This window comes from Balaenoptera physalus (genome assembly GCF_965194825.1).
Source record: "Balaenoptera physalus genome assembly, chromosome: 2".
Classification (NCBI taxonomy): domain Eukaryota; kingdom Metazoa; phylum Chordata; class Mammalia; order Artiodactyla; family Balaenopteridae; genus Balaenoptera; species Balaenoptera physalus.
In genome coordinates, this window is record NC_138883.1 from 136,092,751 (window position 1) to 136,116,917 (window position 24,167).

At 44.6% G+C, this 24,167-nt stretch overlaps 1 protein-coding gene and 2 long non-coding RNA genes across 4 annotated transcripts in view; 1 reads left to right on the forward strand and 2 right to left on the reverse strand.

The window, feature by feature from the left end:
* Positions 1–20,534, reverse strand: part of LOC309654683 — a 218,631-nt gene extending 198,097 nt beyond the window's left edge. The window contains exon 1 of the long non-coding RNA XR_014260403.1: positions 20,427–20,534. This is a non-coding gene — a long non-coding RNA (uncharacterized lncRNA). The remainder of the gene's footprint in view (positions 1–20,426) is intronic.
* LOC309654682 lies at positions 743–20,047 on the reverse strand. Its single transcript, XR_014260401.1, has 2 exons — positions 19,387–20,047; positions 743–2,911 (listed from the first exon to the last, which is right to left on the reverse strand). It is a non-coding gene; the product is annotated as an uncharacterized lncRNA (long non-coding RNA).
* The window catches only part of RGMA (repulsive guidance molecule BMP co-receptor a), a 44,845-nt gene continuing 41,142 nt past the window's right edge, over positions 20,465–24,167 (forward strand). Inside the window, exon 1 of one of the 2 annotated variants that reach the window (XM_082449099.1) lies at positions 20,465–20,788. Coding sequence is in view for 1 of the 2 variants with exons in the window: in XM_082449100.1 (XP_082305226.1) it covers positions 20,775–20,788 (14 nt within the window). In the remaining variant the exon portion in view is untranslated. The remainder of the gene's footprint in view (positions 20,789–24,167) is intronic. The other variant, XM_082449100.1, reaches the window with a different exon arrangement.

Genomic DNA, 24,167 nt, shown 5'->3' on the forward strand with positions numbered 1-24,167 from the left:
GATGCCATCAAGGATCCCAGAGAAAACGAAGGTTCTCGTTTCGGCGAACATTCTGCTAAACTTCTTATCTTTCAGCCATTAGAGTTTAGATTCTGGAGGTCCCAGAAAAGGGGCCTTTGTCTAACCAAACCTACGGTGTGTCTCTGAGCCCCTATAACAATTACTACCCTGTTGCTTAATACGATTCTACTGGGTATTTTCAGGAAGCTACAGTGTGAGTACATCAGACTTCCCGTGATATTTTACAGATCATGTCCAATGCCCTTTACAGTGCCATGTACATGTTCATCTCAATAAATTCTTACTGACTAGAGGAAGGAAGGAAAGAATGTATGCATGTTTCTCATATGTCTTGAGTTAACCTATTTGAGTGCTGTATTAGTCAAGGTTCTCCAGAGAAACAGAATGTTTATTTAAGATATATTTATAAATATATGATAGATAGAGATCTTAAAATCAATCTCTCTCTCTCTCTCTATCCCTCTCTCTATTGGCTCACATGATTGTGGGGCTGGCAAAAAATTTGTGGGGCACGCCAGCAGGCTGGAAACTCAGGGAGGGTTTCTATTTTCCAGGGTTGAGGCAGAATTCCTTCCTCATCGTATACCTCAGTCTTTGCTCTTAACGACTTCAACTGGTTGGATGAGGCCCACCCACATTATGGAAAATAAAATGCTTTACTTAGAGTCAACTGATTGTAAATGTTAATCATATCTGAAAAGTACCTTCACAGTAACATCTAGACGAGTGTGTTTGACCAAACAGGCACCATAACCTAGCCAAGCTGACACATAGAATTCACCACCACAAGCACATACCTCCTAAATCTAGAGATTTATAAAAATGGAAGTTACTATGGATACTACTAAAGAGAAGGAAAATAAGGATGTTCAAGATTGACAACTGTTAATAATAATATGACTATGAACTTGTAATCACAAAGTCTAGAGTTGGGATGTTGTTACTATTTATATCCTGTTTGCTTACAGAAAATATTTGAAGAATCAGAGTCAAAAGCAAAAATCTAGAAATTGTCAAGAGAGCTAAAATTATTGAGCTTCCCTGAATGTTCACTCTAGTGAGTAATAAAATTGCATATTATTGTATCTCCACTAAGTCATAGGATTTTAGAACTCTGAAGGACTTCAATGGGAGACCACTGTTTCATGGGGGGAAAAAAATCCAGGACCAAAAAGATCAATGTACCCTGATCAATGAAGGTTGTACCCTGTTAAGCCACGTGCCGCAGCCCCTCTCTGCAACCAGGCCACATGTTTGAGTACCTACCACATGCCAGGATTTCTGCCAGACACCTTGCTAGGTCCTGAGAACACATGCCAGGAGTTTTTAAAGCACTTTATATGTATGAAGTCATTTAATCCTCACAATGATACTTTAAGGTGTATACTATTATCATCCCTGGTTTATAGAAGAAAACATGGAGGCAAAGAGAGCATAAGAAATTTGCCTGAGGTCACAAGGCTACCAGGCCAGATTGATGGAATTCAAACCCAGGCAGCCTTGCTCCCAAGTATGTGTTCATGTCCATTACATGGTACTGTTTATGGTCAAGAAGATGAAAAGAATAAACAAAGGTTTTTTGGTTTTGTTTTTTTAATGTGTTGGGAGGGGTGATATTAGACAGGGGTCTTAGAATGAGCCTGGGAATCATGCAACTAAGAGGTGAGGGGAGAAGTGGGGTATGGATAGATCCGGATTTTGTGGGGTTAATATAATTTGGGGGCTCTCCTTTAACTATAAAGTTATAAATACAATATTAGGTGCAAAATGAATACTTACTTAGAATAAAAAGAAACTCTACAAACTGCAAATTTGTAAAATTGATCAACTATCACAAACATTACACTATCCAAAAACCCAGTATTTTTATTAACTGCCTAATCCACCTCAACAATACTTTTATCCCTACGCATTTGCCCTGCACATTCTTTGATTGCCTCTTCCTCTGATAATGAAATATTTTCTACAGAAAAAAATAGATCCTTCAGTTCTTCTTCTGACATGGTTGATAGAAATTTTATTTTTATTCTTAACAGTTTAGAAAGAATTCTTTCCAGTTCCCAACTAATTTCTAGTTTGGTCATGTAAATTGTAGGATTGTTGTCAAAACTGAGAAAACCTCTCAAGGTTTATATATGAGCTGTGAAATGTCAGGGTATTTCAAGTTTTCTTAGGTAGTGACTACTCTCGTAGTCTTCAAATTCTTTGAATTGATGAAAGTCATTAACCAGTTTGGTGTTGATTTCCTTATTATAGTGGGTATTATAAATTTAAACTATGTTATCAATGTCAGTATTCTGGAGCAAATCAGCAAGAAACTTAAACCTTTTCCCAATGTGTTCATATGATTCACTCCTCTTAATTAACTGGATTATCAAAAAATCCAAGGAGTTAGCCATCCCTTCTATTAGAAATAGAATATCTTTCTCTTGATGAATTTCTGCCTTTGAAATATCTAAAAAATTTTTCTTACAATTTTTTAATGTCTGAATGATTTCTACTGATTTCATTGTTTATTTTGATTATGTTTTTTCATAGTCCATTAAGTTTATCTGTTGGCTCTCAAATAAACAAATAAACTAATTTAAAGATGACAAAATAGATTCACTTTCATCTACATCCAAATTAGGAGTCTGTAATTTCTCACTTCTTCTATTGAAATGTTCCGAAACATCTTTCCAAATTCCAAGAAAAATGCATATTCAAGGTTTATCGACTTTTTGAATAAGCTTTTTCCTCTCGTTTATGTGTAGGCCCCACTCCCAAGTCTTCAGAAATATATTTTAGAGTCTTAGACACATCCCACATTGCAAGGCTCGCATTGCTTCATAATGGGCAGATCTTCTCATGACACTTAAACTCTTGAAAGAAAAATCCAAGCTTGGCCAACCTGGAAAGAGAACATGGAACAGATGCAACATATCGAAATAGTCAACAACTTTAGGCATAGTAGAGGCATCAGGAGGACCAGGAAAGAAATGCCGAAGGTCATAGCTGATTGCAGATAAAATATTTTATTTTTGCAAATTTACAAAAACTTATGGGAGAGGGGGAGGGGGAGGGATAAATTAGGACTTGGGGATTAACAGATACACACTACTGGGTATAAAATAGGTAAACAACAAGGACCTACTGCATAGCACAGGGAACTATATCCAATATCTTGTAATAACCTGTAATGGAAAAGAATCTGAAAAAGAATACATATAAATATACATATATCTGTATACACACCTGAAACATTGTAAATCAACTATACTTCAATTAAAAAAAAAACTTATGGCCATGTAAACATATTGCTAGTACCCCTCCCAGGACTTCGGAAGGACCCTGAAACTGAATCTACAAGACAGAGAGAAGTTGAGTGACCCAACAAGGAGATAACATCAGCAAAATCCCCGGGGGGCTTGATAAGGCAAGACAGGGGTCACAGGAGCACCAGTACACAGGCAACAGCAGAGCAAGGGGAGCTCAAGGACACTGAGAGAGCTTGCCCTGTGGTTGATGAGATGCTCAGGAAGGTTGTTTGGGGTTCTTTATTTCCAGATTTAAAAAAAATTGTGGGAGGAAGGGAGAATGGGAACTTACTGTGTAATGGGTACAGAGTTTGAGTTGATGAAGATGAAAAAGTTCTGGAGATGGACAGTGGTGATGGTTGCACAACCATGTGAATGTAATTAATGTCACAGAACTGTACACTTATAAATGGTAAGATGGTAAATTTCATGTTATGTATACTTTACCACAAAAAAATTTAATAGAAATAAATTAAAAATTTTCACAAAAAATTTTAATTGAGATAATTGTAGATTCACAGGCAGTTGTAAGAAATAATACACAAAAATCTCATACACTTTACCTAATTTCTCCCATGGCAATATTTTGCAAAACTCTAATACAACCGGGATGCTAGCACTAATACAATCTACCCCCATCTTATTCAGATTTCTCAGTTTTACTTGTACTCGTGTGTGTGTGCATGTATTAAGTATAAACAATTTTGTCCCCTCTGTAGTTTTCGGTATCCACCACCGCAGTCAAACTACTCAACAGTTTCAACACCAAAAGGATCCCTCATGCTGCCCTTTTATAATCACACCCACCGCCCTCCTACCCTCCCCCCCACCCCAAACCCCTGTCCTCCATGGACAATGACACAAAAAGAAACAAAATGTTAGCACTTGAAGAACGTTATATAAATGGAATTGTACATTCATATCATTCAAATATACCTTCTTGGTTTGACTTTTTACCCTCAGCATCATTTCTCGGAGATTCATCTAATTCGTTACATTTATCAATAGTTTGCTCCTCCTTGTTGCTGGATAGTATTTCATGGCATAAACGTATCACAGTTTGCTTAACCATTTACCTATTGAAGGATGTCTGGAGTATCAAAGGACAGTTTTGGGGTATTACGACAAAGCTGCTATGAACATTTGTGTATAGGTTTTTTTGTGAACATAAGTTTTTATTCCTCCGGGGTAAATGCTCAGGAGCGCACTTGCTGGCTCCATGGTAGTTGCATGTTAGGTTTTTTTAAGAAACTGTCAAACTTTTTCCCAGAGTTGGACCATTTTACATTCCCACCAGCAACGGATGAATGATCCAGCTTGCCCACATCCTCGCCAGCGTTTGGTGTTGTCACTATTTTTTATTTTAGCCATTTTAATTGGTGTGTAGTGGTATCTCGTGGTGATTTGTATTTCCCTGATGACTACTGATGTTGAGCATCTTTTCATGCGGTGGAGTGTTAAGCTCCAGAGTGGTGTGGCAAATGGGCACTTCTGAAAGGTCACTATGTGGAAGTGGTTTCTATTGAAACCTGATAAGGACCAGTGGGGGCCTGAGCCAGGCCATGAGAGTGAAGGGATAGAGAGGGGTGGACTGGGGGATTCCAGAAATGCTTTAGGAAGTAAAGCTGGCCAAATACGGCGACCAGTGAGACAGGGCGAGGCACCACTGAAAGAGATGGAGGAATCCGGTATAACTTCCAGGTTTCTAACTCAGACGGAGAAAAAAATTGGTCTGGAAATGTTGAGTTTGGGCTGCGAGACATCCATGTAGCCCAAAGCATTTGGATGGGAGCATTCAAAATCAGGGTCAAATCTGGGCTGAAGATACGGAATTGCAAAGTCGTCAATTCCCATCACTAAAATTAGTGAGGGGAGGGGGCCTGATTTTTTAGGCTCGTCTATTGGTTCCCTTGTAGGCCACGCCCCCCGGTGTTTGGGCACTGCTGCAGGGGCCCACCAATCCCCTGCAGACTAGCATTTTCCGTAGCACAGGACACGCCTAACACACCTAAGTGCTATTTTTAACTTGCATATAGGTTCGGTTTTGATTTCACAAATTCATTAAGGAATTTTTAATTATAGATTTTTTTCCCATTATGTGTATTTTTCAACCAGATAATAAAAGTGTTAAACGCGGTGTGAAAGCGTGCAAAATGTTTAATCATTGAGAAGTGGCTGTGACTTCTGGCCAGTTGGTCTTCCCAGGGACAAGGGGTCTCGGCTCCGAATTGCCGGCTTTCGGGTCCCCTGGGTATTCTTTTGCTGAAGGCGATCTCCCACCTGCTCTCTTTCCGGGGGACTCCCTGGCCTTCCTGACCGCCCCCAGGCCTCCCGCCCCCAGGCCTCCTCTGCGGGTAACAGGTGGCTGCAAGCCTTCCCTTTGAACTGGAGAATCCCTCTTCCTAGCCCACCCCCTCGCGGAAACCCACAGGCCCTAAGGCCGATGCCTTCTGAGTTGTGCCTGGACCACCTCTGGGGAGTTCACGGCTGGGCCCTGGCCCTCCGGGGAGACCGCGCTAGCGGCGCTAGAGCTGCCAGGCGCCTCCCGTCCCCCGCGCTTCCAGCCCAGCTGCGGGCTCTCCTCTGCAACCTTTAAGAAGATTTTTAAATTACATTTCCCAAGCCCTTTCTGATCTCCAAGTGTACAACACCCACACACACCCCAGCCCCACCCCCAGGTACGCAGTATGATCGAAAGCTAAGCACCGCCCCCCTCCCCGGGATGGATAGAAATGCAAACCAAGGGGTCTCGGTGGGGCCTCAGCTCTAGAAACCGCGCCTATTCATCTGTAAGACAGCTCTGGGAGGCGGGGAGCGGGGGCAGTCAGGGCCCCAAAACACATTGACTGTAGATTCCAGCTTGCCTCTGGTATTTCATAAGGTTGCTGTTTAAACATAATTCCAAAGCAATTGAGGTTATCCTTGGGAGGGAGGGAAGGATGGAGCGAGAGAAAGGCGAACTTGTCCCGTCCTATTAGCGAACTGCAATCACTGATCCTTTGTGACACAGAAGTCATAGGTCAAATTCAAGATCTTACTGCAAATCGCGCGGCGGGGGAGCGGGGGAGAGGGGGATTGTTCTCCCAGGAATATGAGACTGTCCTCTTATTTCCTAATAACACCTCCAAAGTCTCCTGCCCTGAGAATTAGCAAGGATGATGCCACGGAAAGCGATAAGGGGATTCGGCCTCCTGCCATTGCTCTGCATCCATTTAATTGATTATGCAGCTCTGGACTCCCAAAGCTCCACCACGCATTTCTTTTCCCCAACAATAGGGAAAATAGTGAAGCTTTCTTTTTACTTATATTTATCTTTTTGCTTTATTTTTGGAGTTTTCTAAAATTAAAAATTCAATGTTCAGACCCTGGTTATTTAAAAACAAGCTACAATAGTTAACTTCCGCTGCATAAACTGGCCTCCTAAATAACTTCTCTGGAGGCCCTGAGATTCCTAAAATGAATCCATCTGAGGAAGCCACAAGGTAGGGAGGAAGAAGAGAGAATTAGTAATTAAGGAGATGTTGCCCTCACTTTGCCTCAGTTTTCCTTCCAGAATCTTCTCAGGCCTGTCATCAGAGGACCCTCCTCTGTGCCAAGGCAGCTTCTCCCATGGGCTGAGCCATGCCCACCCCACCACAGCTGCACCAGCCCCGCGGCCTAGGTGAACCCCACCTGAACTTGGCAGCACTGCCGCCTCCTTAGGGTGATGCCAGAGGAGCCCCAGTTACCACTGTGAGTAAAGAAAAGGCCTTCCCAGCATTTGAAATGAGTTGGTGTCATTCTTTTGGGGCTCACTGCAGAAAGTGCAGCAAGCTTCCCCTTAAGACAGAATACACAGTCACAGGTACATGGAGAGCCTGTCACCGAAAACAGTGGATCCAGTGATTTGGGGAGTTGACAGATAATGAAAAAAAATGGGGAAACAAATACGCATTTGCAAACTTTTTATTTTACCAAGACAGGATTTTTTTAATTGAAGTACAGTTGATTTACAATATTGTGTTAGTTTCAGGTATACAGCAAAGTGATTCAGTTATATATTTTTTCAGATTATTTTCCATTATAGGTTATTACAAGATATTCAATTTTGTTCCCTGTGCTATATAGTAAATCCTTGTTATCTATTCTATATATAATAGTGTGTGTATCTGTTAATCCCCTCTTCCTAATTTATTCCTCCCCTGCCTCTCTTTCCCCTTTGATAACCATAAATTTGTTTCCTGTGTCTGTGAATCTGTTTCTGCTTTGTAAATAGATTCATTTGTATTATTTTTTAGGTTCCATATATGTGATATCATATAATATTTGTCTTTCTCTCTCTTACTTCATTAAGTACGGTAATCACTAGGTCCATCAATGTTGATGCAAATGGCGTGATTTCATTCTTTTTAATGGCTGAGTAATATTCCATCATATATATACATGTATATATATGATGGAATATTACTATAATATTACCATGTATAATACTGCAACTTCTTTATCCATTCATCTGTTGATGGACACTTAGGTTGCTTCCATGTCTTGGCTATTGTAAATAGTGCCGCTGTGAACATTGGGGTGCATCTATCTTTTCTAATTAGAGTTTTCATCTTTTCCAAATGCATGCCCAGGAGTGGGATTGCTGGATCATATAGTAGCTTTATTTTTAGTTTTTTAAGGGAACTCCATACTGTTTTCCCTAGTGGTTGCACCAATTTACATTCTCATCCACAGTGTAGGAGGGTTCCCTTAAGAAAGGATGTTGTTAAAACAATTACTTCCCACTATCACCATCATTTCTTTGAAGAAAGAGTGCTTTAACTCATGCACATAAATGCATGCACACACACTCGGAAAGATGAACCCTCAGAGTAAAGAACTGCCCTTCAGTTGATAATGTCGAGCTTTCTGGAAAGCCAACCACTGAGAAAGCCTGGTGTGGGGTATCTGTCTCATCCTTTGGCTGTGCATGGGGACCTAGGCTTCATCTACATCACCTCTCAGCAAAGATTAGTGAATCTGAGAGCCCGAATTTTCTGTGGTGAACTTCTCCAGTACATGAGAATAAATCAGCTTCTCTGAAAGCCATCCCCTCCCAGGACAAGGAGCAGAAAGATAAAAGACTAATGACAAAAATCTTGTGCCCGTTATTCATCCATTGTTCAGCACCACTCCAATGTGTGTTTCCAAGGTCAATTTAAGTCTGAAACTTCTGATTCCATCTCAATGGTGACAGAGGCCTGGCCCAAGGCTTGGCTGGAGCTGTGGTGTGGCCTGCTCCCACGTCAGCTGGAGAAGGAAGTGCTATCTGCTGATATCCCACTATTAGACCTAAATCACTCCAAATAACTTGCAAAGACCCAGGAAGCCATCTCTAGACCCAAATTAGACTGGGATGCTTGGGTGCTTGATGGACACCTATCTAATTGCAATTTGATTGGCTCTGAGCAGGCCTGCAGAATGGAGAAATGGACTCCTTCGTTCTGATAAAGATACTGATGCCCCAGCTTTGTGCCAGGCGAGAGATCCGCATTGTCATTCCAAAGCAATTTGTAAGGGATTAGAATTATTTGAAGGGGGGATGCACCCGTGACCAGGGTTGTATAATTCTGGGCTCTTAGTCACAGTTGACTGTCCTTCACCAATGCACGTTCCCAAGCATCGCACTGTCTAATTTGTATTCTAATGGTGAGGAAGGGCTGGGCCTCTTGGGAGCTTGGAGTGCACAGCAAGAATCAATTTCATTCATTCTTGCAAATGTTCTCCCACCTGAATGTGGGCTTCTGAGGATGAAAGAGGAAGCTGACAACCAACAAATAACACCAGGAGATGAGGCGCTCGTTTTGAAAAGGGGCCAAAGAGATGAACAGGCCATTAGAAAAGGATCAAAAATGTAAATAGAAATGGCTAACAAATAGAATTTGTGTCCAGTGCCTCTGGTAACTTGTGAATCCATACAATGAGATTCCATTTTTAGGGCATCTGATTGGCAAGATAGTTTTGATAGTCTTGTTTCCCAGGCTCCAGGGAAACTGACACCCCATAGGAGAGAGTAGAAAAAAATTGCAATTTTTCCAGAAGTCAGTTTTGCTTTACATATCAAATGTCAAAAACATGTGTATCCTTTGATTCCATGATTTCACAAATGTGTTCCAGGAAATAATGGAGAATGTGCAAAGATGTCCCTCTATGAGAATGTTCACTAAATATCTAACAGTAGGAAGTTGTTTAAATCAGTTATGGTCTCTCTAAGTAGTGGAAGAGTGAGCAGCTTAAATGATATGGTAGTTGTGTTGAAATAGACAGGGATTCAAAATTTACTGTTGTTCTAAAAGGGCTACAGACAGTAAGCATACTTTTTTTTGTTTACTCATTGTTTCATTCAACAAATATTACTAAAAATGAGGAATACATGAAAGATCAAGGTAGTTCCTTGCTCTTATAAAAATTGCATTTACTGGAGTGATGGAGTCTGGGGATTGGATAACAATGAATAAATTAGTGAGAAAACTATAAAGTTGATGACTTAATTAATAGATCTTTCTGGCATTTTATACTGAGATCTGAATAACAAAGAAGAGGAAGTAATGAGAGCATCCCAGGCATAGAAAACAGCTAGTGCAAAGGCCCTGAGGCAGGAGCGAGCTTTAGATGACATGATTAGCTACAGCTGGGTCATGCAGCTAAACGGAAGTGTAAGAGGGGCAGAGTGGTAGATGAGGTCACAGACTGGGCAGGAGCTGGGTCATGTGGGTTTGGTAAACCAGGGTAAGGAGCTGGGATTTTATTCTATGTGCTGTGGGAAGACATTGCAGATCTCAAACAGGAGACAATCTCACTAATGTTACTAAACTTCACTCTCGCTGCTGTGTGAAAGAATAGATTTGAGAGCATAACAATAGAGGCAGAGAGACCAGTCACCAGGACTGCTGTGCTGGTCTAGCCAAGGCTTGGGGGTGGCTTGGACTAGGATAGGAGGTGGAGAGGGAAAGAAGTAGGTACAGTCAGGATTGACTTTGGAGTTAGAGCCAACCGTACTTGCTAATGGATGGATGACTCCTAAGATTTCCCATCTTTCCTCCTATACCCATCACATGCCTCCAGCTCTAATTCTGGTCCTTCCCTACCAAGGTTCATCTATACTTCCTGCCTTAGGTTCTGTGGGATGACTTGGACCTAAACTAAATCTTCCTTTCCTCAAAGCTAACTCAAGCTGGTTTTCATCTCTTGCAGCCTTGACGGAGGCCATGCAGCAATAGCCCTCTAAGAAGGGCACAGCAGTTGAAGCAAGCGAAGCTCAGAGAGGTAAAGCAGCTTGTCTAGTTCAGAGCAGCAGAGCAAGGATTCAAACCCAAATCTTCAGGGTCCAGAGCCAGCGCTTCCTCCTCTATGCCATGTGCTAGATTGACACAACACACCCAGCTGCTAGTCGTCCACCAAAATCAAAGCCCCCTTGTTCCATGGAAACAGAACAATGGCTGCTGAACTACATTAATTTCCCAGCCTCCCTTGCAGCTAGGAGTGGACCTATGTCTTCCTCCAGTGGAATATTAAGAGAAATGATGATGCAAGCAGAAGCCATTTACTTATGGCTTCAGTTTTGCAGATCACAATAAGGCTCTGGGGGATAATGGAACAATGACTTGGAAAGAACCTGAATCACAGAATGACCACATGGATCACCAGCCTGGAGGGCCTACCCTGGACTGTTATATGAGAGAAAAAGAATGTAAACTTTATTCTTTAAGTCATATTATTGTTCGGTCTCCTGATTACCCTATTGTTCAGTCCAGTCTTACCCAAAATGATCTATCTATTTTTAAATACAAGTCACCTCTTTTGTTAAAAAATAATTGAACCGGGCTTCCCTGGTGGCGTAGTGGTTGAGAATCTGCCTGCCAATGCAGGGGACACGGCTTCGAGCCCTGGTCTGGGAAGATCCCACATGCCACAGAGCAACTGGGCCCGTGAGCCACAACTACTGAGCCTGTGCATCTGGAGCCTGTGCGTCTGGAGCCTGTGCTCCGCAACGAGAGGCCGCGATAGTGAGAGGCCCGCGCACCACAATGAAGAGTGGCCCCTGCTTGCTGCAACTAGAGAAAGCCCTTGCACAGAAACGAAGACCCAACACAGCCAAAAAAAAAAAAAATCAATCAATCAATAAATAAATAAATAAAATTAAAATAATAATAATAATAATAATTGAACCCCATAAACAATGCCTGCAGACAATGGGTAGATCCTTGAGTCTCCCTACTCCAATCCTCGGCTGAATTTGTCTAATTTGTGGACTACATTCAATGCCTGGTGCTCTCCCAGGAGTACCTTTAAAACCCAGTTTGGGGGACTTCCCTGGTGGTCCAGTGGTTAAGAATCCACCTTCCAATGCAGGGGATGCAGGTTCGATCCCGGGGAACTAAGATCCCACATGCCCTGAGGCAACTAAGTCTGCACACTCTAGAGCCCCCAAGCCACAACTAGAGAGAATCCCGCGTGCTGCAATGAAGAGCCCATGCACCACAACAAAGATCCCGCGTGCCACAACTAAGACCTAACGCAGCCAAATAAATAAATAAATATTTTTTAAAAAAACCTAGTTTGGGTTGGAAAACAAAATCAACAAGACCTCCATGCAGGAGGTATGAGAATTTTTTTAACATACTACTATTTATTTATAAAAAATATTTGAATTAAGTATGTATTCCTTGTTCTTAATAAATGCTAAACAATTGATAAAGCAAAATTTTAAATTATGCAATCTAATATTAATTCCGCAGGAAAAGAAATAGATTTTTTAATTAAGCTTATTCCAGAAGGGCCAGACCCTGGGGGTCATGAGATCTGGCTTTCATATGCTAAGGAATCATTTTACTAAAGATGTTGGTACATTAGTCAAGGAGCAAGGTGAAAACCCTAGTTGATCAATGAGAATTTATCTATATCAGCCATTGAGCTCCTTCCCAAAGGGTCCAAATTTGAATACCATCCTAAGAGCCCCAGAGATGGGTGTGACTCAGTCACTTTGGGGGAAGCGTATCTGAATATTGAAAGGAACCCAATGTCCCCCTGACCTTCCCTGTGGTTCACAGACTGACAAAGCTTTCCAAAGTCCACCAGAAAAACATCCCACCAGGAGAACTTGCTCTGTGGACATCAGGTGCATTTGGCTGGAGGTGATAGCACTACTTATATACTCCACCAGCCTTGCCAGCGCTGCAGAAAATAAAGCACGAGCTTGCTCCCCAGAGCTGTGGGTGTAGATGATTCTGGCTTAAACCTAAGCAGGAAAGGTGAAGGACGGTAAGGAAAATGGGCCACATGCTTAGCGGGAAATGCACTGTTTGGGGACTCAGGTGGATATGGATTTGAATCCTGACTCTGCCACGTGTTCATCAACTCATTAACTTCTCTGAATCTCAGTTCTTTATAAAATGAGAATTGCACCCACCCCAGAGAGTGTTATGAGGAGTAAGGAAGCATCTATCACATAGATAGAATGTGCTGGCACCGTCAGCATTCAGTAAACAATAGCAAAACAGAACCCTAACTGATCCTGACTTGAGATAAAGCAGTCAGCAAGCCTTGCCCTCCTGACCACGTCACCGTGAGGGAACGCAGCATGCCAGCTGGCCCCAGGGTTTCTGAATTGTCAAGGACAGGCTTCTGTGGATGCTGTTGAGAGGTGGGTGGATGTGCTCGCCGACCACATGCCAGCTGTTCTCCTGCAGCTGTGGCTGCCCAAACCTTCCAGCTCTCCTCCTGGCTAAGCCAGCCAGCAAAGCCTCACACAATAGCCTGCTTTCCCACCGCCTTATTCTATTGTCCAAATGCGCGAAACAGCAATGAAGAAATGTGTTGTTTGCTTTCTATTCCTGAGGCTGACAGTTTGCTTATCTAACCAAAAAAAAAAACAACCTTTATTTTGCCTTATTTTGGTCCTTACCACCAGACAGCAAATGACCGGCCTGTGGGAAAGAAAGCTGCAGAGAAACAATGAATTAACTAGGTCTTCTTTTCTTTTTTCTTTTTTCTTTTTTTTTTTTATAAATAGGAGCACACCGTTTTGGTTTTTTGTTTTGTTTTGTTTTGTTTTTTATTTATTTTTGGCTGTGTTGGGTCTTCGTTTCTGTGCAAGGGCTTTCTCTAGTTGCAGCAAGCGGGGGCCACTCTTCATCGCGGTGCACGGGCCCCTCACTATCGCGGCCACTCTTGTTGCGGGGCACAGGCTCCAGACGCTCAGGCTCAGTAGTTGTGGCTCACGGGCCCAGTTGCTCCGCGGCATGTGGGATCTTCCCAGACCAGGGCTCGAACCTGTGTCCCCTGCATTGGCAGGCAGATTCTCAACCACTGCGCCACCAGGGAAGCCCAGTCTTCTTTTCTTATGATGAGCACAGGCACTGCGTTTTAGCTTAAACACAGGTACGTACTATCAAATATGGAAAACTGGGTGATTTTCTCAGTATGGTTTTAGGGCTCCCTCCCATGTGGACACAATGCTGATTGGTCCAATAGCCATCCACCCCCTTCCAAGACTGTCCTCATACCGTACCAGTCTCTATAATGAGCACCTTACTCCCTCTGACACTTTGATACTCCACTGTCTCCCACTTCTGCAAAGCATGTGGGTCTTCTACCAGCCTCATACCTCCCAGTACACTCTTAGCACCCTGGGTCATGCTCCTGACAAAAATGTGCCAAGATTAATAGAAACTTCTGGCTGGTCTTCCACCTCTTGTTTCTCCAAACCATCTTCCATTGACTTACCTAAAGTGCAGCTTCACTTACATTATTCCTCTGCTCAGTAACCTTCAATGGCTCCCTATTAGTCATTCTGCAACCAAGCTTTCCCACGTTATCACCCTAACCTGCTGTCTCCATGACATCTCTGTTCCAGCACACGAATTCCAACTAGATTTAACCACACTTTAATGAACTTGCCCACCTTTTGCTATCTCCAGGCCTTTTTTCATGGCATGCCCCTGCCTGGAATATCCTCCCTCCTTCTCTATCATCCGTACACTAAAATCAAGTCCATCCATCAGAGACCATCTCAAGCAACACTTCTCTAAAGACTTTCCCAATCCTTCCAACTGGTAATGAACCTGCCTTCTAAATCCCGTGACATTGCGCACTTTCCTTCTGTCTCTTCTGCCCCTCTACCTTGCAGTGTCAACTCCAAAGAGTTTGTAGGGGCTTCTGAGCAGCACTCTGATTGGAGGGGAAGGCCAGAGACTGGCCTTAAAGCTGCATTTGCTCGAACAAACAAAAGTCCAGGACCAGATGGCTTCACAGGTAAATTCTATCAAACACTTAGAGAAGAGCTAACACCCATCCTTCTCAAACTCTTCCAAAAAATTGCAGAGAAAGGAACACTCCCAAACTCTTTCTATGAGGCCACCATCACCCTGATACCAAAACCAGACAAAGATACTAAAAAAAAGGAAAATTACAGACCAACATCCCTGATGAATATAGATGCAAAGATCCTCAACAAAATACTAGTAAACAGAATCCAACAACACCTTAAAAGGATCATACACCATGATCAAGTGGGATTTATCCCAGGGATGCAAGGATTCTTCAATATATGCAAATCAATCAATGTGATACACCATATTAACAAATTGAAGAATAAAACCCATATGATCGTCTCAGTAGATGCAGAAAAAGCTTTTGACAAAATTCAACACCCATTTAAGATAAAAACTCTCCAGAAAGTGGGCATAGAGGGAACCTACCTCAACATAATAAAGGCCATATACAACAAACACACAACAAACGTCATTCTCAATGGTGAAACACTGAAAGCATTTCCTCTAAGATGAGGAACAAGACAAGGATGTCCACTCTCACCACTATTATTCAACATAGTTTTGGAAGTCCTAGCCATGGCAATCAGAGAAGAAAAAGAAATAAAAGGAATACAAATTGGAAAAGAAGAAGTAAAATTGTCACTGTTTGCAGATGACATGATACTATACATAGAAAATCCTAAAGATGCCACCAGAAAACTACTAGAGCTAATCAATGAATTTGGTAAAGTTGCAGGATACAAAATTAATGCACAGAAATCTCTTGCATTATACATCATACATTAATGATGAAAAATCTGAAAGAGAATTTAAGGAAACACTCCCATTTACCATTGCAACAAAAAGAATAAAATACCTAGGAATAAACCTATCTACGGAGACAAAAGACCTATATGCAGAAAACTATAAGACACTGATGAAAGAAATTAAAGATGATACAAATAGATGGAGAGATATATCATGTTCTTGGACTGGAAGAATCAATATTGTGAAAATGACTATACTACCCAAAGCAATCTACAGATTCAATGCAATCCCTATTAAATTACCAATGGCATTTTTTACGGAACTAGAACAAAAAAAAGTCTTAAAATTTGTATGGAGACACAAAAGACCCTGAATAGCCAAAGCAGGCTTGAGGGAAAAAAACGGAGATGGAGGAATCAGACTCCCTAACTTCAGACTATACTATAAAGCTACAGTAATCAAGACAATATGGTACTGGCACTAAAACAGAAACATAGATCAATGGAACAAGATAGAAAGCCCAGAGATAAACCCACACACCTATGGTCAACTAATCTATGACAAAGGAGGCAAGGATATACAATGGAGAAAAGACAGTCTCTTCAATAAGTGGTCCTGGGAAAACTGGACAGCTACATGTAAAAGAATGAAATTAGAACACTCCCTAACACCATACACAAAAATAAACTCAAAATGGATTAGAGACCTAAATATAAGACCAGACACTGTAAAACTCCTAGAGGAAAACATAGGAAGAGCACTCTTTGACATAAATCACAGCAAGATCTTTTTTGATCTACCTCCTAGAGTAATGGAAATAAAAACAAAAATAAACAAATGGGACCTAATGAAACTTAAAAGCTTTTGCACAGCAAAGGAAACCATAAACAAGACGAAAAGACAACCGTCAGAATGGGAGAAAATATTTGCAAACGAATCAACAAAGGATTAATCTCCAAAATATATAAACATCTCATGCAGCTCAATAATAAAAATACAAACAACCCAATCCAAAAATGGGCAGAACACCTAAACAGGCATTTCTCCAAAGAAGACATGCAGATGGCCAAGAAGCACATGAAAAGCTGCTCAACATCACTAATTATTAGAGAAATGCAAATCAAAACTACAATGAGGTATCACCTCACACCTGTTAGAATGGGCATCATCAGAAAATCTACAAACAACAAATGCTGGAGAGGGTGTGGAGAAAAGGGAACCCTCTTGCACTGTTGGTGGGAATGTAAATTGATACAGCTACTATGGAGAACAGTATGGAGGTTCCTTAAAAAACTAAAAACAGAATTACCATATGATCCAGCAATCCCACTACTGGGCATATACCCAATGAAAACCATAATTCAAAAAGACACATGCACCCCAATGTTCATTGCAGCAGTATTTACAATAGCTAGGTCATGGAAGCAACCTAAATGCCCATCGACAGACGGATGGATAAAGAAGATGTGGTACATATATACAATGGAATATTACTCAGCCATAAAAAGGAACGAAATTGGGTCATTTGTTGAGACGTGGATGGATCTAGAGACTGTCATACAGAGTAAAGTAAGTCAGAAAGAGAAAAACAAATATCATATATTAACGCATATATGTGGAACCTAGAAAAATGGTACAGATGAACCGGTTTGCAGGGCAGAAGTTGAGACACAGATGTAGAGAACAAACATACGGACACCAAGGGGGGAAAGCCGCGGGGGTGGGGTGATGGTGGTGTGATGAATTGGGCAATTGGGATTGACATGTATACACTGATGTGTATAAAATTGATGACTAATAAGAACCTGCTTTATAAAAAAATAAATAAAATTCAAAAATTAAAAGGAAAAGTCAGGACAAAAAAAAAGCTGCATTTGCACAAGCACCATGTTTCACTATAATTACAATAGATGAGGAGAGGGGCTGATGAGATGAAAAATGGAGCTGCTTAGGCACCCTCCAAACCCCAACTACTGAGACCTCTTTGCTCTTCTTTTCTTTCTTCCACTGGACTGCAAGTGTCTTACAGACAGAGGCTGTGTTCCTCAAGCAAATGCCTACTGCAGGGTCAAGCACAGTGCCAGCCATAGAATAGCTGCTTGACACAAAACATACTGGATTTATTAGAGCAGGTGATGCCTCTGCGATGCATCCAGTTAGCACAACGTCTTCTCATCTATGCAAAACAAGTAATTCCTCAGCACCCACTGCCTCGCTGCATCTGACTGAAGCCAAGGATGTGACAGTCAGCCCCTCTCTCTTTAACAGGCTCCTACGACAGCTCCTGACCTGCTTCTCCTTTAAGCTGCACTTTTACTTTTGAACCTGAATTTACCCAGAAAAACATAATGGGGTGATACCCAATCCAAAGGGACAGCTCCTGGTGCCAGCCCTCAGTGGAGAGTCATGCCAACCACTTCACATTGTTTTGCCAGCTGGGAAGAAATCCTTAATCAATTTCACCAGGAATCCACTTTCTGAGGGTGCCCTCTCGCCAGCAGGTGCCATCTCTCGTTGGAAACAGACAGCCCATTGCTCCACACCCCAGTAGCACAGGCACTCCCTGCACTGGGGTGGCACCTCCTCCCACCAGCTGGAGCCCCATCAGCCTCACTGACACAGCACCCTTCCTGGAAGACTAAATCTCTCCGCGGAAACCAAAGGCTTCCGCAAGGGGCTTGGAGGGGTATCTGGGACTGTACCTACCCCTTCCAAACAAGAGAAAAGAAAAGAGTGGACGAGAAATGGTGGACACCCTAGCACTCCTGTTTTCCTCTTTAAATGTGAAGCCAGATTTTTAACCTCTCCCTTGGCAATTCTGCATGGGACAAGAGAGAGACTAAGAGATATTAGTCTTATGCTGCATTAGACATTCACTACCCCCCCACCCCTTATTTCATAATGGCCTTAATCTTTTTTTTTTAACTCTTGAACCCAGGTTAGCTTCCTGTGCAACTTTTTAAGGAATTCAAACCCTTTGCAGTAAAGAAAGGCAAGCATTCCCTGGAGCTTGATATTAGGAATGTTTCTAGATTGCTGGTTCAGAGCCTGTACATTTGTTAATTTGCAACCTAAACACACCCCACGGCCTCATTTAACTCTGAGTGCTCGTGTGTGCATTGCAACTGCCTATGCCTGGTTCCAACTTAATCAAGCACTTAATGAGTAACATTAATATTCGTTGTCTTCTCCATGGGAGCTGATGCTCATCAAGGTAAATAGCTGCTGGCTGTCTCCACAGCCTGTGGTTAAGCTAAGGATCGTCTATCCTCATCTAGACAGTGGACTGTTTGTCCCCCCCAAGATGGAAAAACCCTGCTGGGTACTTTCCAAAGGTTTCATTTTAAAATGTTTCCACTTACAGATCTTTTAAAAATGCCAAGGGATTTGGAAGAGCAGTAAGAAATCTACTATCTGGGTGATAGTCATTCAGAGATTCTTGTAGGGTGCCTATTACATGCCAGGCACTAAAATAAGTGCTAGGGATGTAATGATGACCCTAGGCGGTCCTGGTTACTGCCCTCAAGGCACATACAGTCTGACGGGAGAGGCCCAACTAGGTAAGGGTCATGCTAACCAGTGCATAACTGCAAAGTGAGATCAGTGTTAGGAAGGAAAGCATGCAGTGCTGGGAGAGCCATTCCCTAAGGAGGAGAGGTTAGAGCTGAGTTGAAAGATGGATAAAGGAAGAAATCTGTTGTTCACCAACTATTAGGGCTGGATCTCTCTCCCTCTCTCTCTCTCTCTCTCTCTCTCTCTCTGTCTCCACCCCCAACATCCAGTACAACTCCTCTATTTATAGATGAGGAAACTGAGGCCCGACAGAGCTAAAACTTGCCCAAGGTCAGAGCTAATTATAGAAACCAATGATCCCAATACCCAATCTCTTCCTGCTAAATCACCTGGATTTTATTTATATCCCAGCTATAGATTACCTCAACGCCAATAAAACACAGAATATTGAGTTAAAACCACACCCCTCAAGACCACAAGCATAAATAACGATCGTGTTTTAATGTAGATGATACCTTTTTATTTTGCAAATCCAGAGAGTTCTCATCGTATCAAAATCCAAGACAGCTTGATTTCTGTAAGAACGCGAAGGCCATAACCCTGCTTGAAATGCACTAGCAAATTTCTCTAACCGTGCAATGCTAATTTAGGCGTGAGCTGTGTGTTCAGGCTGACTTCACGCCCCGGCTAGAGTTTCAGATTTGCACAGGGCGATTGGGTGGCTCTTTGCTGTTTCACTGCAAGGATCTTTCCCTGGACTCCGGAAGCCTCTGGGGAATTTACCGCGGCCGAAGTGGCCGTGTTCTCTCGCCAGTGTGTGCATGCGCTGCATGGTGAAACATTCTTTTGAAAAGCCCGTGAAAATCCACTCGCAATCCGTGCGTGTGCATGTAAAATCGCAGAGCAAGGACCGGAAAGACCCGCAGCGGAGCACACCCTGACCCGAGGTTACTTCTGGGGAGCCGCAGTCATGGGGAGGGGATGTGATATGGTCTTCTTTTTACTCTAGATATGCCTGAGCTTTGTAAATTTGTACACAAGAACGTATTCGTGTATTACACATTTAATACATTTGTGTTAATATTTTAAAAGAAGATTCTTAAACAAACAAACATCTCAGTACAACAAAGGTGCATCGCTGTAGAGAGCAGCAGCGTTTCTCGTGGATGTGACTGTCTATTCCAGAAACCTCAGAGTAACACCCCGCGCCCGCCCACCCTTGGACCATCATGGAACTGATGATGGAAACGTACTCTCCAGGACATCCCAGCGGGAGATTAGGAAAGTTGGAGGCGCCTCGCGGGTCGCCGCACTTGCCGCCCGCGCCCCCCTAACCCGGGCTTTTAGGGAAGTCTCGACTTTGCAGCGTGCGTACCCCACCGCCGCACCCCTCTACTGGTGCTGATGCGTGAAGGTGCGGCCGCGGCGGGCGGGGCAATCCGAGCCCGCACCCCCACCTCCTATCCCGCCCCCTCCCCGCCGGCCCCGCCCGCCTCGCCCCCAGCCTGCGCCCCGGGCGGCCGGCCCGCCCCTTCCCCTCCGCGCGCAAACGAACCTCTCGACGCCGCGCTCCGCGGCTGCCGGCTGGGGCCGGGCGAGGGAGGGGGCTAGCCCGAACAGCCCGACTCTGCAGCTGTCTCCCGAGCGCGGGCTGCGCCGCCCGAGCCGCTAGGCTGGGGAAGCACTAGCCGTTCGCTCACGGGCCGGCTCCTCCAGGCGCTCGCAGGCATGCAGCCCGGGAGCAGGCGGCGCGCCCCGGGCCGCTGCTGAGCCGGCCCGGGCGGCGGGGACCATCGCCTGCCGAACCCCTCCCACCTTGCCCCGGGGCCGACGAGCGGCGTCCCGGCACCCCCTCTTCGCCCGCAGCCCCGCCAGCGCCACCCCCCGCGGGCTGCAGGGGCTCATGCAGCCGCCAAGGTAAGCGCGGGCCGGGAGCGGGACGGACCCGGCTTTTGACAAGAGGCGCCGCCGCCACTTGCTCGGGGCACGACACCGCTGTGGTCCTCCCCAACCCTGCGTCTCATCTTGCTCCCATCTTGCCCAGATTTGGAGCTTTGCTGCGCCTCGATCCCTTTAGGTCTTGGCAGCAGTAAAGTTTTTGTGGTTTGGTATTTGCTCTTTTTTCCTAAAATGCTCTCCCCGGGCAGCCGGCAGCGCGCGTGGTTGGGCAGACCCGGCGAACGTCTGTACCACTGTGCGCGTGCTGGGAGCTCCCTTTCTCCCGCGCGGCCGTTGCAATCGGCCCGCGGAGCCTGGGACTGAGCGGGCCACCCGGCTGTCCAGCCGTGAACCCCCATTGGCACGAGTCGCCCGGCCCCCTCCTCCTGCTCCGCGCCCGGCTGCCTAGCCAGCTGCAGAGCCGCGGCTGGAGCGCCTGCCCCGGGGGGCGTCGACGCGGCGCACTGTCTGAGCTCGGGTCCGAGCGGTCCTTTGCCTGGGAGGGCAGGTGCTCGGGAAGGTGAGGGACTTGGGATGAGTGTTTTAAGGGGTAGGATCCCCGAGTGGCCTTGACGTTCCTAAGTGGGCAGGTGGGCCCGACGGGCGGGGCACAGCGACGGCTGCGCGCGTGGCCCGAGCCGTGGCTCATCCCAGGGAACGAGTGGGGCAGGGGAACAGGTGTATTTAGGGGGAGGGCCGATGTGGGGGACGTTCGGATGCAATTCTTGATTGCACCCTCTTAATGTAATTGCATAAGATTTGCTCGGAGGTAGAATCAGTTCCCCCAAATTGATTTTTTTTAATGGGAGCCTGCGAGCTGCTATTATGTGGTGTGGTTTCGGAAGGCGTTGGATTGTATTTATTTTATAAATCGGATGTCTTGCGATCGGATTAGGGGAAATCGCGCCATCTAGCGGAAATGGTACGCTGCGCGTTTCTTTCAGGCCGAGAAGTTGGGCGTTCTCAAAGTAGGAGATTCCGGCGCGAGGCGTGGAGGCAGGAACCAGCAGGCGGGTCCTGGGATGAGTATTTCTAGGTGTATTTACAGTCCGGCTGAGCGGGAGCTCAGCGACGCCCCCAGCTCCGCACGCCGAGCTCAAGGGCCAGGATTGCAGGTCGTACTGAGTGGCAGGTTGTCACCTCGAGGAGATCGTCACCTTCTCCTTCTGGCTTGAAGGTCCTCTAGCAAGAACATAACGTAAAGTGTTGCCTGCCTGTAAGTCTGTGCCTGTTCTCTGGGCATCTATCCCAGAAATCGGAAAAACCTAGGCACGGACCGTGGTCTTCTCCCGTGTATCACAGATGAGTGATTTTTCAGGCGAACCTTGAGCCATAACCCCTAGAAAAGAGATTGGCTGTGCTCTAAAGGGCAGCTGAAGGAGAGAATTGGGAAAGAGTCTGGTACAGATCTGTACAGGAAAGGTATAATATACCAAAATGGCATTTTTTTACGCAAAGAAGAGGCTTCCTGCTCTTCCACTGCCACAGTGAGTGACAAGCAGGCCTCCTTTATGAGAGGTACATGACCTCCAGTTAGCAACTGGGGCAGACTTTGCTGGACAGCAAGCGGAGCGGACAAAGACTGTGGGTGGGGCTCCCAGTCCTTGGTGCCTGGTTTTTGCTGCCACCTTCCAGGCCAGATGATATTAACACTGAGCTGGACCCTCCCTGTTCTGAAGTGTAGTCTGCTTCCTTGTACAGCAGTGTGGTGTTCTCCTTGTGGGGAGGACCCTTGCCCCCTTAAGATCCTCTGAGCTGTGGTGGTGGTGAGGGAGGTCCCAGCCTCCTTTTTTTCAATAGCCCTGCTCCCATCATTTCCCTCCCAGGTGACAGGTGCTTATGCTCTGAATAGACATATGGAGTGGTGGGTGGCTTATCTGCTTACTCCCCACGCTATCTCAAACTGCCTCGCCGTTTGCAGGGGTTTATTTAATAACTAGATTTATGACAAAGAGGGTCTTGCAGTAACCTGGCATCTTATTCAAAGTGGCCTTCTCTGACCTTTGCTAAGAAACCTCTGTCTGCTTTCTTTCCTTACAAGCCTCTCCAAGGCGTGACTCGCTCCCTCCCCAGTGGGTGTAATAATACAGAATGGAGGATGAAAAGCTCCTGGTTAATGTGACCCTTGACTTGTCTCTTCAACCGCCCTGTGGGAGCCCAATACAGGAATTCTTAGATGAGGAGACGCAAAATAAAATGAATAGGTACTGAGCATTCCTAACATTGGGACAGGGAGTTTTTCAAGTCACTCTCACTGTGATGCTCGCTGCTTCTCGGAAGCAGACAGGAAGAGGTGCTGGCATTTCCACTTCTCAGAAGAGGAAGCTGATGCCCAGAGAGGTGAAGAGGAATAGCCAAGGTTCTGTGAGTTTAAAGTGCTTTTTTCCCTACAGCCTTGCTACCAAATGAATTAAACTCAAGCACTTGGTTTTACCAAGTATGGTCCCCAGATAGGGCATGCCTTAGGAGATATGTTCATCTGTCTCTCCAGAAGCCTGCCATCCAGAAAAAGAGACAGGATATACCCAAATGAAACTGATCATAAAGTTCAGGCTTATTGGAATCTGTTATTTCTGTGAAATAAGAAGGCACTCCTGGGCTTCCCTGGTGGCGCAGTGGTTGAGAATCTGCCTGCCAATGCAAGGGACACGGGTTCGAGCCCTGGTCTGGGAGGATCCCACATGCCGCGGAGCAGCTAGGCCCGTGAGCCACAACTACTGAGCCTGCGCGTCTGGAGCCTGTGCTCCGCAACAAGAGAGGCCGCGACAGTGAGAGGCCCGCGCACCGTGATGAAGAGTGGCCCCCGCTTGCCACAACTAGAGAAAGCCCTTGCACAGAAATGAAGACCCAACCAGCCGAAAATAAATAAATAAATAAATAATAAAAATAAAGGAATTCCTTTAAAAAAAAAAAAAAAAGAAGGCACTCCTACTTAAAGATCACTGTTCTAGAACTTGACTTATAACCTCCCAAGTGTAAGTTCAAACCACGTTTACGTGTCTGCACTGTTCCTGTGGCTCTCTGGAGAATGGCTTTGCTTTTCAAACAACATTCATTGTTTATTCATTCAACAAACATAACATAGACTTAACTTGAAGGAAACCCAGGCTTTCTCACCTGTGGTATCCAGCCCCATTCAGATGATAGGCTTCTCTTTTTCTTATTTTGACTGAATGACACCACAATTTCAGCTTCCCTTCCCTTAGCAACAGAGCTCTGAAGAGCAATGAACAGGGCAATGGAAAAAATGAAGAACTGTCTCGCCCAAGTGTGCAGACAAGGTCAGGCAGAAGTCAGTTTCCTTGGTGACAAATGAACATCTTTTAAAACGATGCCAGTTTCTTAGCCAGGTCTGACC